The 14,501-nt window shown below is 38.3% G+C and overlaps 2 protein-coding genes and 1 long non-coding RNA gene across 6 annotated transcripts; 1 reads left to right on the top strand and 2 right to left on the bottom strand.

Moving 5' to 3' along the window:
• On the top strand, positions 28 to 3,953 carry LOC109711155. 3 transcript variants are annotated; one of them, XR_002216523.1, is made up of 5 exons: positions 28 to 112; positions 197 to 269; positions 374 to 482; positions 2,631 to 2,713; positions 3,447 to 3,953. It is a non-coding gene; the product is annotated as an uncharacterized LOC109711155 (long non-coding RNA). The 3 variants fall into 3 exon arrangements; XR_002216522.1 differs by lacking the exon at positions 28 to 112 and adding an exon at positions 836 to 881 and having other exon boundaries at positions 160 to 269; XR_002216521.1 differs by lacking the exon at positions 28 to 112 and having other exon boundaries at positions 160 to 269.
• Positions 498 to 5,663, bottom strand: LOC109711153 (MACPF domain-containing protein At1g14780). 2 transcript variants are annotated; one of them, XM_020234074.1, is made up of 8 exons: positions 5,300 to 5,663; positions 3,451 to 3,692; positions 2,603 to 2,804; positions 2,433 to 2,504; positions 2,137 to 2,320; positions 1,838 to 2,007; positions 1,698 to 1,762; positions 499 to 1,608 (listed from the first exon to the last, which is right to left on the bottom strand). In XM_020234074.1, exons 1-8 carry the CDS (start codon positions 5,531 to 5,533, stop codon positions 984 to 986), a joined length of 1,794 nt encoding a protein of 597 aa, XP_020089663.1. In that variant the 5' UTR covers positions 5,534 to 5,663; the 3' UTR covers positions 499 to 983. The 2 variants fall into 2 exon arrangements, with proteins under 2 accessions (XP_020089662.1, XP_020089663.1); XM_020234073.1 differs by having other exon boundaries at positions 498 to 1,608; positions 1,698 to 2,007.
• On the bottom strand, positions 10,182 to 14,269 carry LOC109712212 (dihydropyrimidine dehydrogenase (NADP(+)), chloroplastic). The gene is made up of 7 exons (XM_020235653.1): positions 13,812 to 14,269; positions 12,253 to 12,516; positions 12,005 to 12,175; positions 11,662 to 11,774; positions 11,392 to 11,575; positions 10,837 to 10,946; positions 10,182 to 10,565 (listed from the first exon to the last, which is right to left on the bottom strand). Exons 1-7 carry the CDS (start codon positions 14,088 to 14,090, stop codon positions 10,409 to 10,411), a joined length of 1,278 nt encoding a protein of 425 aa, XP_020091242.1. The 5' UTR covers positions 14,091 to 14,269; the 3' UTR covers positions 10,182 to 10,408.

Genomic DNA, 14,501 nt, shown 5'->3' with positions numbered 1-14,501 from the left:
AATTTTTCCTCTTGAGATGTGTGGTTTGAAGAGGCAGTCCAGCATATAATACGTGGGCCATGATTTTGCTATGCAGATCTGAAGCAGCACCTTGTGTAACACAAGATTCTTAGTAAGTTTTATTTATGTTTAGTCTTTTATTAATTGGAAAATTTATATTTTCTAACTCTCTCTCTGTTTTTTTTTGTCTTTTCAGAGTGCCATTTGTTAATGTCTGGTTTCTATTGCTGGCTCGTGACAAAGTGACAGTGAGAAGTCGAGTATCCTAGGTAGTTGTACTGTCTCTTCCATGCTCTGATAGAATCTTGTTATAATACTTGAACCTAAGTATGGTTGCTGGTGGGACATTAACCTTCTTCTGCTAATTGTGAAGGCATGTGAAAATTAGGCATCTTCAAGTACTATCGGTAACTGCTGACGAGTTTCTTGTTTCCGGAACGCAGTGATAATGTGAAAATTAAAACTACGAGAGCAATCGGGAGGTAAATATAGTTGCCACTTGGTGTCCTACAATATCATTTGTACTGGATTTCTCTTTCTACCATAAATTTCGGGTTTAATTCTTTTCAAAGTCCCAAATTTGTCGTAGCATGAATTTCAAGTTTGATTTGGTTGAAAGTCAAGTCTGGAACAAACGATATAATTATTTTATATTTGCCTGAAAGTCGCTCATAAAAATCATCCTGCAATTGTTGGTTTCATACGTAATCTTTATTGACTTGAATAGAGAATATTTATTATTCTGCATGATCCGATTGTCGAGACTGTTAGTTGCTGATACAATTTAATCTCCACTTTCATTATACACAATTATCCATCTGTACATTCGTTGCAGGTGAACTTTCTGCTTTCTGCTCATCAGGCCTTAACATTGAAATCTGGTTAGCTTTTTTCATTTTCGATCAGGTTTGATGAATTCTAGTTAGCAACATCACCCTGTATTGATGAATTCTAGTTAGCAACATCAACCTGTACAATCTGAATCAAGAAACTGAAATGAGCAGTGAGAACTTCACATTCAGCATAATCCTCCCCTTGTCCAATTCTAGCTTTGCGCCGGTGACGAGCCAGTAGCCGGGGCTGTCCTGGGGGCCTGTGGCTACATGAGAAGTGTCTACAAACTTCAACATCTTTTGGGCCCCCACGGGCACCGGCGGGCCGGTGGGGAACACGGCGGAGTCCAAATTGAAAACCGGACCCTGCTGCTTTTCTTTCTCCAGGCCGCTAGACGATGTCGGGAATGACATCGACAGGAAGCTCATTTTCTCCGAGAAGCCAGATGGGCTATGTACCCACTTGGATTGGCTCACGATGCAGCCGGGCACCTCAGAGTATAGGAGCCTCAGGTGCAATACATTTGTAGATTCATGGACCTTAATATCTAGCTGAGCCCCCGTTACAATGAATGCGGTGCCTCTGCCGGAGATCAACCAGTTTGGGTCGTACTTCACCGGCGCAGTGCACACATGTGCAAACATCTTCCACTGGACTGGTTCACAGTACCTCTCGTCGGCTATGTCATCTGATCCCCGCCACAGTGGCGGCTTATCGGGCTGGACCTTGATGAATTTTGGGGTGCATGTTAAATGTTGGAGATGGATAGCTAACCTAATCATGTTCGAATAATCAAAATTAACCAACATGTCGATAGGTTAAGGGGGCATAATGATGTGAGAGTATAATCAAATCGAGCTAACCGGTTATTTTTCTTGCCCTCCAGGTGGAGTCTCATTCCAGTAACTGGCCATTTCTTGACAATAACCTGAGATAATGAAGTGTTAAAATAGGTATTGAGTACATTACAATAGAATTTGAGGTAGATGAAGAATAATCCCACCTGATTTGTGTTAACACATAGCTTAGGGCCCATAGGTGTGAATTGTAAAGCTGGTGTTGGGACTGATCTGTTTGAGCTTGGACCGAGGGGAAGGTCATTGTGCATAGGAGCCCACATTTTGTGGTGTTGGAAATCCAAGAAGTACTTCAATTCATTTATAGGAGGTTTATCTGTTAACAAGAACAACAACATTATGTAAGAAACACCATAATGAAAATACCCTTAGAACTAATGCGGAACTTATTGTGTAGGAATCTTAGTAGATCATTATGGAGTTGCCTTTCAGAGAGGGGTCTTACATCTTAGATAGAGATTTATGGCATGAGATAAGAAACCGGTGCCCGGAACACCCTTAAGGAGAGAGGTAATCGGTACGAAGGTGAAGTTAATTACGTCGGGCAATTTCGGAACGGTTAGAAGCCATTCAGAATGGCTGCTCACCGATGCATCGCCGCCCCTCTTCGAGCAGATGACTGTCACACCCTAGACCAATGAATCACAGTGACATTTTCATTAATACTATTAATTCTACCTAAATGCTTAACACAGAGTAGCTTCAGGCTAGTTGCTCTATTTTCTTTAGTAGTTTAGTTACCTCTTTGCATGTGACTGGGCAGAGGCCTTCAAGCTTTGGCTGTGTGTCAAATACATTAAAAGCCTCTGGAGCCTGTCATATAATTGTATGATCTGAGTCACTAATTAGATATTAACAAAGTATTTAATATGTTCATATGCATACTACATGTGTAACATATATGTACTAGCCTTGTTTTTATGTTCTTTCGATTTCCAGGGAAGTGGAGGGAGAGTGCAAGTCCCAGTAAACAGTTGATCTCCAAGCTTATCCAAGTGCTCCTTAATTTCACATGGGGTAAGGTGAGATGAATTTTCCTGCTTTACATAAACAACATCTTTTCCCCCCATACTTAGCCCTACTATTATGTGTGTCCCATAGTTCTCAATGAAGCTGTTTACGAAACACAAAAACAAGCAATATAATTAGCAAATGTCTTTACTAATACAAGTATAATATGCATTCCTATGGTCAGAAACAATTATCTGCTTTTTATAAGATTATGGTTTGGTAGGTAGGTAGATGCATGATATGAAGAGTTGATAATTCGAGCTGAGCAACTGATTATAATTGACCAAAATTAGCTCAGTTCCAAAGATTCTATTACCAGGACTAAGTCCATTGTAAGAGTTGTCACAGAAAAAGTATATATGAGGCAAAGTATTGCCCTTACTTTGAACATATTTAAAGTGGAAAAATAGAAGTCAACGCCGGAATTGCTTTGCTTCGTAGGGAGAAATTTCTCGGTCTTCGGTGATCAAAAATTGGTGGAGACGAATATGGAAAATATGTAGGATCACATTTTAATTGTGCCACCCCTGGATCCGATAATAGAACTGTAATACTCACTTTTTTTTTTTACTTCTATATGATGAGAAAATTGTGCAGGTCCTTATCTGACATTACTGTGATATCAATGCTATTGTGACCGTAGCCATACCCGAGATGAACATTTCATATGCAGTAGTTTTCTGTGCAATTCTATCTTAATCTTAATAAAGTATTATTTTACGCGACCGTTGTATCTTCGTCTAGGTACCTTGCGATAGCAGCTGGGTCCCAGGTGGAAGGGACTGCGTCGACGATGTGCGACGAGAGGGCGAGCGGCTGCGAATCGAGGCGGAGGTTGAAGAGGGAGATGAAGTAGCCATCCAAGGCCAAGCACTTGGTCTTTGCAGCATCTTGAGCCCATGAGCTCCCATCAAAGAGGAACATGGAGTTAAATAAACCTGATGGTATCTTTCCACTCAATGAGCTCCTTTGGTTGAACAACTCAGACATCTGCATGGTGATTAATAAGAATGTAGTACTACTATTAATTTACCTTACTTGATGTGTCCATTAATTAACACAATGTTACTCAAAAAAAAATGTTAATCACATTAGGTAAACCAGGTGAAGTACTAGTTGAGAATGATATGTAATGATCAACCACTCCCATCTATATATATATATATATAGTACATTTAGGTGGCCTATTTATTACCATCTGTTTACTGCAATTCTATATGCTTATATTGGTCAAGGTGCAGTTACCATAAATTGCATATCTAGTACACCTAAGAAATCAAATCAATCGAAAGAGTACAACTATGAGCGTCTGATGTGCTGGTACATATAATACGAAAGGCTCTGATTGATTTATATGAGCTAACTTGCAATCTCTCTCTCTCTCTCTCTCTCTCTCACACGCGAGTGCGCATGTCTATATATACACATATTTTGGCGTATCATAATATCAATGTCGCTGATGACATTTTGCATGATTTGTCATGTGTACATTTGTAGAGGAACCACATTTTGTCTATGTGTTAGTCATTTGTGTAGACCGAATGTGAACAGCGTTACCTGTAAGACAATAATGCTGACACAGTTTCATAATTTGCTCGAATATTTCTACGTGACAATCCAATGGATTGATTTGCTTATACTAAAATACAAATCATGTCCTTTTCTTCTACTTAAAATTCAGACGATATACCTTAAAAAGAAAAGAAAAAAAAAAAGAAGATTTCAGATGATGTAGTCGTATCAAGCTTAAATTAATTTCAATTAAATTGCAAATAAAATCAACGCAGCTAATTTTGCCATAATCCGGAAGATCGATGGAGACAAGAATTAAGCAACAATCAGACATTTGGTTAACAAGAAAATGAAGCTTCTGCTGTGACAGATAAAGAGCTGAAATAAATTTCAGAGTTGGAAACAGAAGCTCTGATTAAACTATTGTTTTATTATAAATATAATATTTTTGAAGTAATTTTAATAAAAGGAATTACTTATGCTTCCTGAGTCAACTTTGTGATTTGATTAGAGGTGTGTAGTTAGATCTATAAGCTATGTATAAGTGTGGACACATGGGAACAAAAGGAACTATATATATATATATATATATATATATATAATATATATATATATGAAATTAAGTAAGCGATTTTATGGAACTGCAACCATCATACATTTAGTATTGCATAAATATTTACCATCACAAAAGAAAAAAAATACTCCCAGAAATTAATATAAATGAATATAACAACATATTGTCACATATGCCAAGGAACTTAATTTTCTACCCCAAAAATTTTTTTTTTTTAAATCATTGCAACACATAAAACATCTCATCAAACAATTAGCAAATAAATATTACTTAAACTTTTTTTTTTTGAGAAAAATATTACTTAAACTTAACATGTTGCATTTGGCTAGAAAAGCATAGATAATGGCATCAAGCACTACATATATATATATATCTATATATATACATACATAAACCATGTTAAACAAGCTCAAAAAATTTTTTAAAAAAAACTATATTAGATGAAAAATATATAGTATAGTGCATATATATTCAACAAAATAGATACAAGGCAAGAAAAAAGCTCAAAAACCTTGTTGAACTCGAGCACGTCGGAGCGGAACCGGATCCGGTCGCCCTTGTCGCACTTGACGTCGACCGGGACGTCGCGAAACGCTCCGAATCCGGGCACGATGAGCTCCGCCTTCTCGTCGCTCGCCGCCGCGACCTTCCCCTTGCAGTACTTGAGCCTGAAGTCGCATGAAACATCAAATCCCCTCCCCAAACATCTCAAAGCGTTCTCAACTGATGCACTACCACTCATCATCTCTTGTTCCTTAATTTTTTCTTCTTCTTTTTTTCTTTCTTTTTTTTTTTTTTTCGCCCCCCTCTCCTCTAAGGTATAAACTATAATGGAAGGTGTCAAAAGAGGACTACGTTCGCTTCTTCAACTGGTTGGTTACGTTGAATTTGGAGTGCAATAAATAAGGGGGACATAATATATTTATATTTATATGAAAACATGAGGTGAATAGTGTGGAAAAGGATAGGGAGTAATGGGAAAACGGGAAGTTTCCGAAGGGGTTAATCGGTTAAAGTTGACCGCTATTTTCTCGCTAATTTTTTAAAATGACTAAGTTGCCCCCGCATGTTGGACCAAACTAAACTGGTTGATAATAACTAGTGTAGGTACCTGCGCGATACGACAGATAGATAATAGAACCAAAATTTTAAAATTTTAAAAAATAAAATTGTAGTTAGAAGTTTATATACAAATTTTTCTAAATTATAAAGCTTTGAATGAAAAATGTATAGTTTCCAAAACAACATTATTCTTTCATAATTATGATTAGAAACTTACTTTAGAATTTACCTGCGTTAATTGATTGCGCATTACTTAATTAGAAACTTAGTAGGAATTTAGTTTTTTTTTAAAAAAATGGATATTTGTAGTTTATTGGAGAGATTGTTTCCAAGCTTGATTAATTTTATAGGAGAGTGATTTGACTTTCCATAATTAAATTATGTTACCCGAAAAAAACGAGGGGTGGGATTAGCAATGCATCTTCCTAATTAATTAGGTAGTCAACTATGCTCTAATGCTTATTATTATTAGAGCCGTATAACCCAACGCCACGTCTCACCCACAAACACGTATAGAAACAAAATAAATAAATAAATAAATAAAATATTAACATACTTAAAATTTTAAAATTTGTGTGAATTTATTAAACAGAGTTGGATGGTCACGCAAAAGATAATGAGTGTTTCATTAGCTTAAAAAGTTTTGGAAATAGTTGAGCATTTTTTTTTCCTTAAATAAATGAAAAAAAAAAGGTGTAGGGGCAATTCCGTCATTTGGTCGTTGGCGTACCACCCGGGGTACTTGTAGGTGCCAAATGATTGGCTAGCACGTCGAAATGGCTAAATTAATTTAATAAAATGTTTTGTATTGTGAACAATATTCCTGTTACGTGCTCTTACTTTATCCATAAATATAAATATAATTTTTATTTTAACTATACATATGGGCCAATAAATATATATATATATCAAATCCTAGTACTTATATTAAGTGGCCTTCTGTTATTGTACTAAATCAAATTATACAAAATAATCATTTTTTTCTTAAAATTTAAGCCGGTAGGAAAAGATGTATAAATATTTTTATATTTAACATATACAGATACATTAATAGCTTATAAGGACAATAAATTAAAGTGATACTCTATTTATTTTTCAATTTTAAATATGGCATTGGAAATCAATATGTGAAATATTACCTACTCTTTAAAAAAATATATATAATTTTTTTCTACAACTAAAAAGTTAGCCCAAATAGGCAATACATTAGAAATTTATGTATTCACAAGAACAATTTATTTTTTTTTAGTATTTGAAATATATAACAATCAAAGGCAAATAATGATTCAGGTGTACTGTTTGAGGACCGTTCATTGTTGTCGGTGAGACGATCCAAACCATGCATGCCCTCTAAATCAAAATAAAAAATAAAAAAATAATTTTAAAAAATAAAAACATAGCAATATTTTTTAACTGAATTTGGTACACAAGCAAATATCAACTTTTGAATTCGAGTATAGTAATGGGAGAGAGAGAAAATGAGGCACGTGCGGTGAGAAACGACGATGCAAAAATATTATGTTTGTTTCCGTACGTAATATTACGTTTCGTATATTGCGGTTAGTCAGTTACGATATATTTTCTGCGATACTATTGGAGAACGCAGAAATATATTTCTATATACTTTTTCTCAACTCCATTCTATCTAATAGCGTTAGATGAATCTCAATACCAAACTAAGTCTTAAACGCCATTATCTTCTTTTGTTGTGCGTAATTTGTAAATTAAAAATCGGTTTGGTCAGTTCAAAATTAGTACCAACCACAATTTAAGTTTCTCGCTTTCAAACTATATAATATTATAGATGTTATTATTATTATTATTTTGTTTAATTGGGAAACGGCGGGAAGGTGCAGTTGAAGTCACGAGTCAAGGTATTAAAGCGGATACTTGGTCTTGTTCTCATTTAAGGGCATAAAAGAAAATATACTTTAGCGCATGGACTCAATAATTAAACGGAATTATTGATTCTAATACTCGTATCTATGGATCCAGCTTGGTGGGCTTCCGCCCCGATCCGCTACGAATGATACGGTAAGTAAAAATAAAAAATATAGAAAAATATAATTCTTCCCCAATCTATCCCGATCTACCAAGTAAATAGAGCAGAAGGCGGAAGACCTTTTTCTTTTTCCTTCAATCCGTTCTGATCCATCAAAATTCTACCAAAAATTCGCTTCCGTTCTGATCGGCCCAGAATGGGGTGGTGAGTGCGAATCAAAAATAAAATAAAAAATAGCATGCTCCGAATCCGCCCTACCACAACAAGAAGTGAAGCAGGAGGTGGAGGAACCCTTCCGTCCTGGAATCCGCACCATTTACATTCCTACTCGTATCATTTAAAAAATTGATGTGATAGAAAAAAATCTACGAATGTACTTAATAATAATAATATGAACTGCTTGATAATATTCCAATGTAGACAGTAATATGGACTGCTTTCTTTTGTTTTTTTTACGTATTTTCTGTTTGAGAAACTACCATGATAGTTGGGTCTTGATTTCATGATGTATGTCCTTTTCCTAGTACGGGAATTTCTGAATTTTCAGTTCACATTTGAGGAGGGTTTTAGATTACAAATGTGAAAGAGGAGGATTCCTAAGCCTCATGGTTATTTGTCCAGGACAGTCCACGAAAAGAGGAGAAATTGTTACACGGACTGCAGGTTGGAAAGACTGGGTCTAAATGTCAATATAAACCACTAGATATGTTCTATAAGCAAAAATCTATAATTTGCGTGACTAACTATTGACGTGCTGTTCTACGGCCATATCCGAAACAAGGAGACAACTATTGCTTAGTGCTGGGGCCCTAATGGTTGGCGGTGGCAATATATCTGCCGCGGTCCAGCGGGGCCTCTACCTGTGAACTACCATAGACAAAAGGGCCTGCTTATGGACTTGCTTCGGCCCATCCGGCCAACTCAGCTTCCGGACCTGATCAAATGGCGTTGGACCTCCAACCAAAAGTTTTCAGTCAGATTCCTTTATCACTTTCTCACGGACTCAGGCATGGTGGACCCCCTAAGTCGACATATCTGGAAATTGAATATCCCTGGCAAGATCAAAGTATTCTTATGGCTACTACTTCGTAAGAGGATCCCCACTGCAGACAGGCTCCATAAGCAAGGGTGGCTAGCGGATCAAACATGTTTTTTCTGTGCCGTTAATTTGGAAAGCTGCGACCACCTCATGAGTTCCTGTGTCTTTGTTCGCTTCATTTTGCTGAGCGTAGGCGGCTTGGCGGCTCTGTCTGATCCCTCGGACGATGCGAGAGACCTCTGATCTAAACTTATTGATCTAAGAGACGCCAAAGAGAGACTTATTTCCCTCTCCCTCCTTTCTGCCATTTGGTAGGTCATTTGGACGGAAAGGAATGGTTTAATCTTTCGAGGGATTGCCCCCAACCCTACTCGATGCCTGGAACGGGCGAAACTGCTGCTTGACACCTGGATCGCTCCTTGTTGAACCTGCTGGATCCCTGCTGTTTGACGCCTGTCGCTTTTACACTTTCTTTCTTCCTCTTTTGGTTTTAGTTATTTGTCGCTTTCGCTTCCCTTACCCTCATTTCCTTCCTTTTTTTGGTTTTAGTCTCTTGTCGTTTTCGTTTCTTGTCTTTGTTTTTTCTGGCTTTTGACGCTCTTTCTTCCGTTGGAGGCCCCGGCTGCCTCCATTATGTAAGCCTAATTCATCTTCTAAATGAATGAAGCAGGTAGCGTGCTACCTTTTTCTCAAAAAAAACTATTGACGTGCTGTTTATATAAAAGTAATGCGACAATATTATGATTAATAATACACCAATAATTAAGATATCGCATCACTTCAACATCTGTAATGTATTAACATTTAGTCAACGAAATTAGATTCTATTTTTCTAAAGCACTACCACAATCACCCTGTGCGTCGCCACAGGAATAGCATCTTCAGAGCCGGCTTCAGTGACTGGGTTTGGTATTTCGAAACTGGGCCATCGGAACTGCAGCTCATCGCAAGGTGCGAGTTCTAAGAACTCAAGATCATCCGCCCCCTCCACACCGTTGCCGGTTTTCTCCATGCAGAAACCAGAGACCTTCTGAAACAGTTCCCACCCTGCGCGGGTTCCCTTGGCACTTCGGCATCTTAGTTCATCAGAAAACAAGCATGCCTCAGTCTAGACATCGCACATTCTGATACCAATTATGCATCACTTTTCGAAAAAATTTCTACAGAAGTTCGAACATATTTATGGGAAAAACATGATAACTATATCGAAAACCCAAAACACATCACCACAACCCAGTTATAATCAGCTCAAAGGGACATCTCATCTCAAGGGTCAGAACAAGCATTTGCAAGCATAGCTTCGTTTTATGCTGATTATCAAGAAAATCAAAGATCATTCTTGAAGCCAAATTCACAAATATTTACTACATGTTGAGAGGGAGAACAAATTATTACATTTTATTATATATGACAGAGAACAATGTTCTTTTGTTTCTGTATCTTTTGTCTTAAAAAGTTCTTCACCTGCTCATCGCTTCAGTAGAATGAGACCCCGTCGTTGAGGATGGAGGTTTACATCAGTTGGACACCATGCTTTCGGTCTCCTTAACAAACCCATCCCCTGTCCAATCTTTGTCAGATTGTAAGCCTTTCCTTACAGCTTTTCTCTGCCTGATTGCCTCTTGTTGCCGCTTCACCAGGTCGGTATGTGTAGTGAAATACTGTAGGGAGACCCTGAAAAGATGAGGTACGAATATTTTTTTACATGGATTAAACCAAAGTTAAGATATAAATGCCTAGAAGAAATTCTGTTACAACAAAACTTGACAATGCAGTTTCCCGAGACGTCTGAAACTTTTTCTTTTTAATAAACAAGCGAGACGGGTCATGCCTTTAGTGTTGCTTTGCGATCTAAGTGCTAAAACTTCGTCCAGTAAATTGAGAAGGCAGCAGATCAAACATGAAGACATGTGTATTATCAAAAAGAGGAAATCAGAAGTCATACCCCCGAAAATCTTCGATTGAGGAAAAGTTGTGTTTTCTCATAAAATCCTGCAACTCAGCACAAAGCTTCTTCACAAGGCCATAACCATGCATCATCACACCTGTACATACCTGTGGTGAGAAGATGTTAGTTAATTAAGAAGCCCCATGGTATAAACATCCACGAAATGAAAATAAGGAAAGAAGATTAATGGTGAAGAAACTAGGGAAGACCGCCTAGCAGGAGAACTGTGTTTCAAAAGATAGATATGGCTAGTTTGAGAACTGTAATGCTCCCTTAGTACTATAGACAATTAATATCATGAGATTTCCCAGAGATAATGTATAATACTTCCATAATATTTAGGATTAAAGAATAAAATAAGGGTAATTAATAATATATCTCTCTATTTCTCTTACTCATTAACATAAGATAACAAATTACTACTCAAAATGCCTTTTCAAGTTTGAAGGGGTGAAAAAAGTGAAAAGAAATTGCTCGCCATTCTGCTGTGGAAGTGACGGAATCAGAATTTGCTTTTAACACACCATGCAAGCAAATTATCAGTAGTTTTACCTGAACTGTATTTGCTCCAAGGAGAATAAACTCGGCAGAATCTCCGCCTGTCTCGACCCCTCCAATAGCAGAAAGTGATTGCTCACCATCAAATTCCGCTTTCATCATCTTTGCAATCTGCATTACTTTTCCGAGTGCAATAGGATGCACAGCTTTTGCAGAATATCCACCAGGTGTAGAATATCTGCATTTAGAAGGTGCGGAGTGAAAAAGGGCATACATATCACCATTTAAATGAAGCAAGGAGCAGTCTGAGCAAGTGCAGCTGACCCCTCAACAGAAGGTTCCGGACGTAAAGTATTGAGATCAATTCCCATCACGCTCATTATCGTATTAATAGCGGAAACTCCTTCACATCCTGCTTTCAGAGCAACCCTTGCTGGCTGAAATGTGCAACCAGCACAAAAGATGAGACAGCCGCATAAATCATAAAGAAGTGCAAAAATATCAAGTGCTATCAGTTTGAGAAGAATTTCATAACAACAATAAACTGTCACTTTGTAACACAACAATCAATGACATCTTGAAAAAGTACGGAAACAGAATACAGGATGTTGTTTCAACTTGTGAGTACAAGATTAAGGTAGTAAGTGATAATGGTAAGTTCCCTTACCTGCGTAATATCTGTAATATTGGGGGTCATCTTTGCCCAAACAGGTACGGTAGCTTTCTCATTTATCCACCCGCAGACCTCCTCAAGCAAATGACAATCTTGGCCCACCGCAGCACCCATTTTCCGCTCCGGCATTCCATGAGGACATGAGAAATTTATCTCAAGAGCGTCCTAATTGAAAGTTATAATCAACTTTATTTGCTATAATTAAAGTTTCAAAGTTTGAAAGAATATACAAGAATGAATACCACTCCGGTTTCTTCGACGCGTTCAATAAGTTCTTGCCACGCAGCTTTGTTGTACTCCTCCATTATTGAAGCTATGAGTATCCTGTCCGGGTACTCTCGTTTTAGCTGCCTAAATTCATTCAACATGGTTTCGAGCGGTCGGTCGCTGATAAGTTCAATGTTCTCCCACCCGATAATCTGGCCCTTGGCGGTCCCGTTTGATCCGGCCCGGAGCCGCGCATAGCGAGGAGTCACATTGATAACTTTAGAGGCATCCAAAGACACCTATCATTGTCATTACACTAACAAATTTAAGTTTTTTTTTTCCTGGATATTCGACGAGTTCATAGATACAGGAAGAATTCTTAACACGTACATTGTTGTTAAGTGTGAAGTAGAATCATGACAAACATATGCAAGGAGCTTAAATAGTTGTACAACAGATTTGCATATATGAATAGTTCCAACCAGATCCAAACGCAGAATTTAGCAACATGTGGTCCAAGAAAAATACTTTATTAAAAGAAAAGCCCTCATGCATTATCATCCGTCAAAAATTGAATCTTTACCCGAGATAGAAACAAAGGGTTGAAGAAAAAAAAAACCCTGTGTTATATTTGGTTTAGATTTGTAGTTATCTAAATTTGAGGATAAATCCTAATCTAATTGGAATTAGATATTATTTAGATTTAATTTGGCATATATGAATTATAATTAGAAGTATAATTCTAATTGAATTAGAATTAGACTCTAATTAGGAGACATGTATTATATATACATGCTACGGCCAAATTAAAAAAGCCGCGACCAAAGATTAAGAGCCATGGAAATTAATTAAGGTGTTGGTGCTCCGTCCGGTAAAGAAGCAGCTGTGACTCAAAATTAAGCTATGATCTAATTAAGCTATATATTTGAGGAGAGTTGACCGAGCCATGCAGGTTGGTCTCTACGAGGAGCCGCAGCCTTAATTAAGAGGTGATGCTTAATTAAAGTATCTATTGAGTCGAGCCATCTCTTCTTTGATGCTTATGTCCGTACCACAACTGGGACGTGCGACGTGGTGCGCTTCGGTAAGAGGGTCGAGCCACTTAAGTTTTGTACGAATGCTAATTGCGGCGTTTCGAATCTAATTAAGCTTTGGTCTTTTGAGAGATTTTCTTGTACTCCGCCTTTTCGACATTAATAAAGTATTTGCTCCGTTTTCGTCCGTGGACGTAGGCCGTTGGCCGAACTACGTAAATATCGGTGTGTTCTTTCCGCTTATCTTTTCTTTTCTTGCATTAAATTATTTTCTGGATCTATTTTTCGCCGTTCCGATTTTAACACCCTGAAACTAACACTCAGAATTGTAGATTCTCTAAGATTCAATTCTAGCTTAAGAATCCAGTACCTCCTTTTCTACCACTATTACTACTTTTTTAAAAGTCGATTTACTCCTAACACCCACTTTACTCTCACCACTACTACTACTACTACAATTATAGAATCGAAAAAAAGGGCTTTTACGCAAAAGGCTAATCCAGTAAACAGGAGGAGAGAGGACGAGGAGAGGGGGGTGGAGAGAGGGAGAGAGATCGTACGGTCTTGGCGATGACGGCGCCCCAGCCCTCGTCGAAGGCGCGCTTCATGACGGTGTAGTTGGTGCCGGGGGGGCCGGACCCGATCACGAAGGGGTTCGGCATCTCCAACCCGTTCACCCGCACCCTGAGATCGGGCTCCGCGCGGATCGCCGCCGTGCTCCGCCGCCGCCACCGCCGGAGGTCGGGAAGAGGCCGCGGTCGCTGCCGGAACCGCCTCAGCTCCGACGCCGCCGAGCTCCCCCTCCCGACCGAACCTCTTACAAAGGTCGCAGACTCCATGGCAATGGCGAGAGTATGCAGCGATCGGTTTGTGGGAAGAGAGGATTAGGAATGAGAGAGAGAGAGAGAGAGAGGATGGTGGGTTTGGTAACTGGGTGAGCTGGGATGGGAATCTTATAATTTAGGCTCTTTTTATTAATCGGATCGTTTGGATCAAGAAGAATAAGAGGGGATGGGGCCCAGGGGCGTGACTGTGAGGATTCTCCCCCTTGGTCCTGGCCCTGGCTATCACTGTAGTTCACGTCTTCTATTTTTTATTCTGGTATGAAGCTGACATGTGAACCTTCACGTGTATGGCAACCTTATCTCGAAAAAAAAAAAAAAAAGAGGAGCATAAAGATTACTTCACCTTAATTATGGCACAATCTCCTCTAGTGAACATTAATATATATACATACATAGAGAGAGAGA

The sequence above is a fragment of the Ananas comosus genome, linkage group 6 (genome assembly GCF_001540865.1).
Source record: "Ananas comosus cultivar F153 linkage group 6, ASM154086v1, whole genome shotgun sequence".
Classification (NCBI taxonomy): Eukaryota; Viridiplantae; Streptophyta; class Magnoliopsida; order Poales; family Bromeliaceae; genus Ananas; species Ananas comosus.
This window is presented reverse-complemented; position numbering and strand designations above follow the sequence as displayed.

Bases quoted from the DNA above. Each gene is read 5' to 3' on its own strand.
- LOC109711153 (XM_020234073.1), bottom strand. From the start codon at position 5,533: ATGATGAGTGGTAGTGCATCAGTTGAGAACGCTTTGAGATGTTTGGGG. The intron at 3,693-5,299 runs GTTTTTGAGCTT...ATCACCATGCAG, and splicing joins ACGTGCTCGAGTTCAACAAG to ATGTCTGAGTTGTTCAACCA. The intron at 2,805-3,450 runs GTACCTAGACGA...TTTCGTAAACAG, and splicing joins GACCCAGCTGCTATCGCAAG to CTTCATTGAGAACTATGGGA.
- LOC109712212 (XM_020235653.1), bottom strand. From the start codon at position 14,090: ATGGAGTCTGCGACCTTTGTAAGAGGTTCGGTCGGGAGGGGGAGCTCG. The intron at 12,176-12,252 runs GTATTCATTCTT...ACTTTCAATTAG, and splicing joins GCGTCGAAGAAACCGGAGTG to GACGCTCTTGAGATAAATTT. The intron at 11,576-11,661 runs GTCAGCTGCACT...TTCTAAATGCAG, and splicing joins CCGGAACCTTCTGTTGAGGG to ATATTCTACACCTGGTGGAT.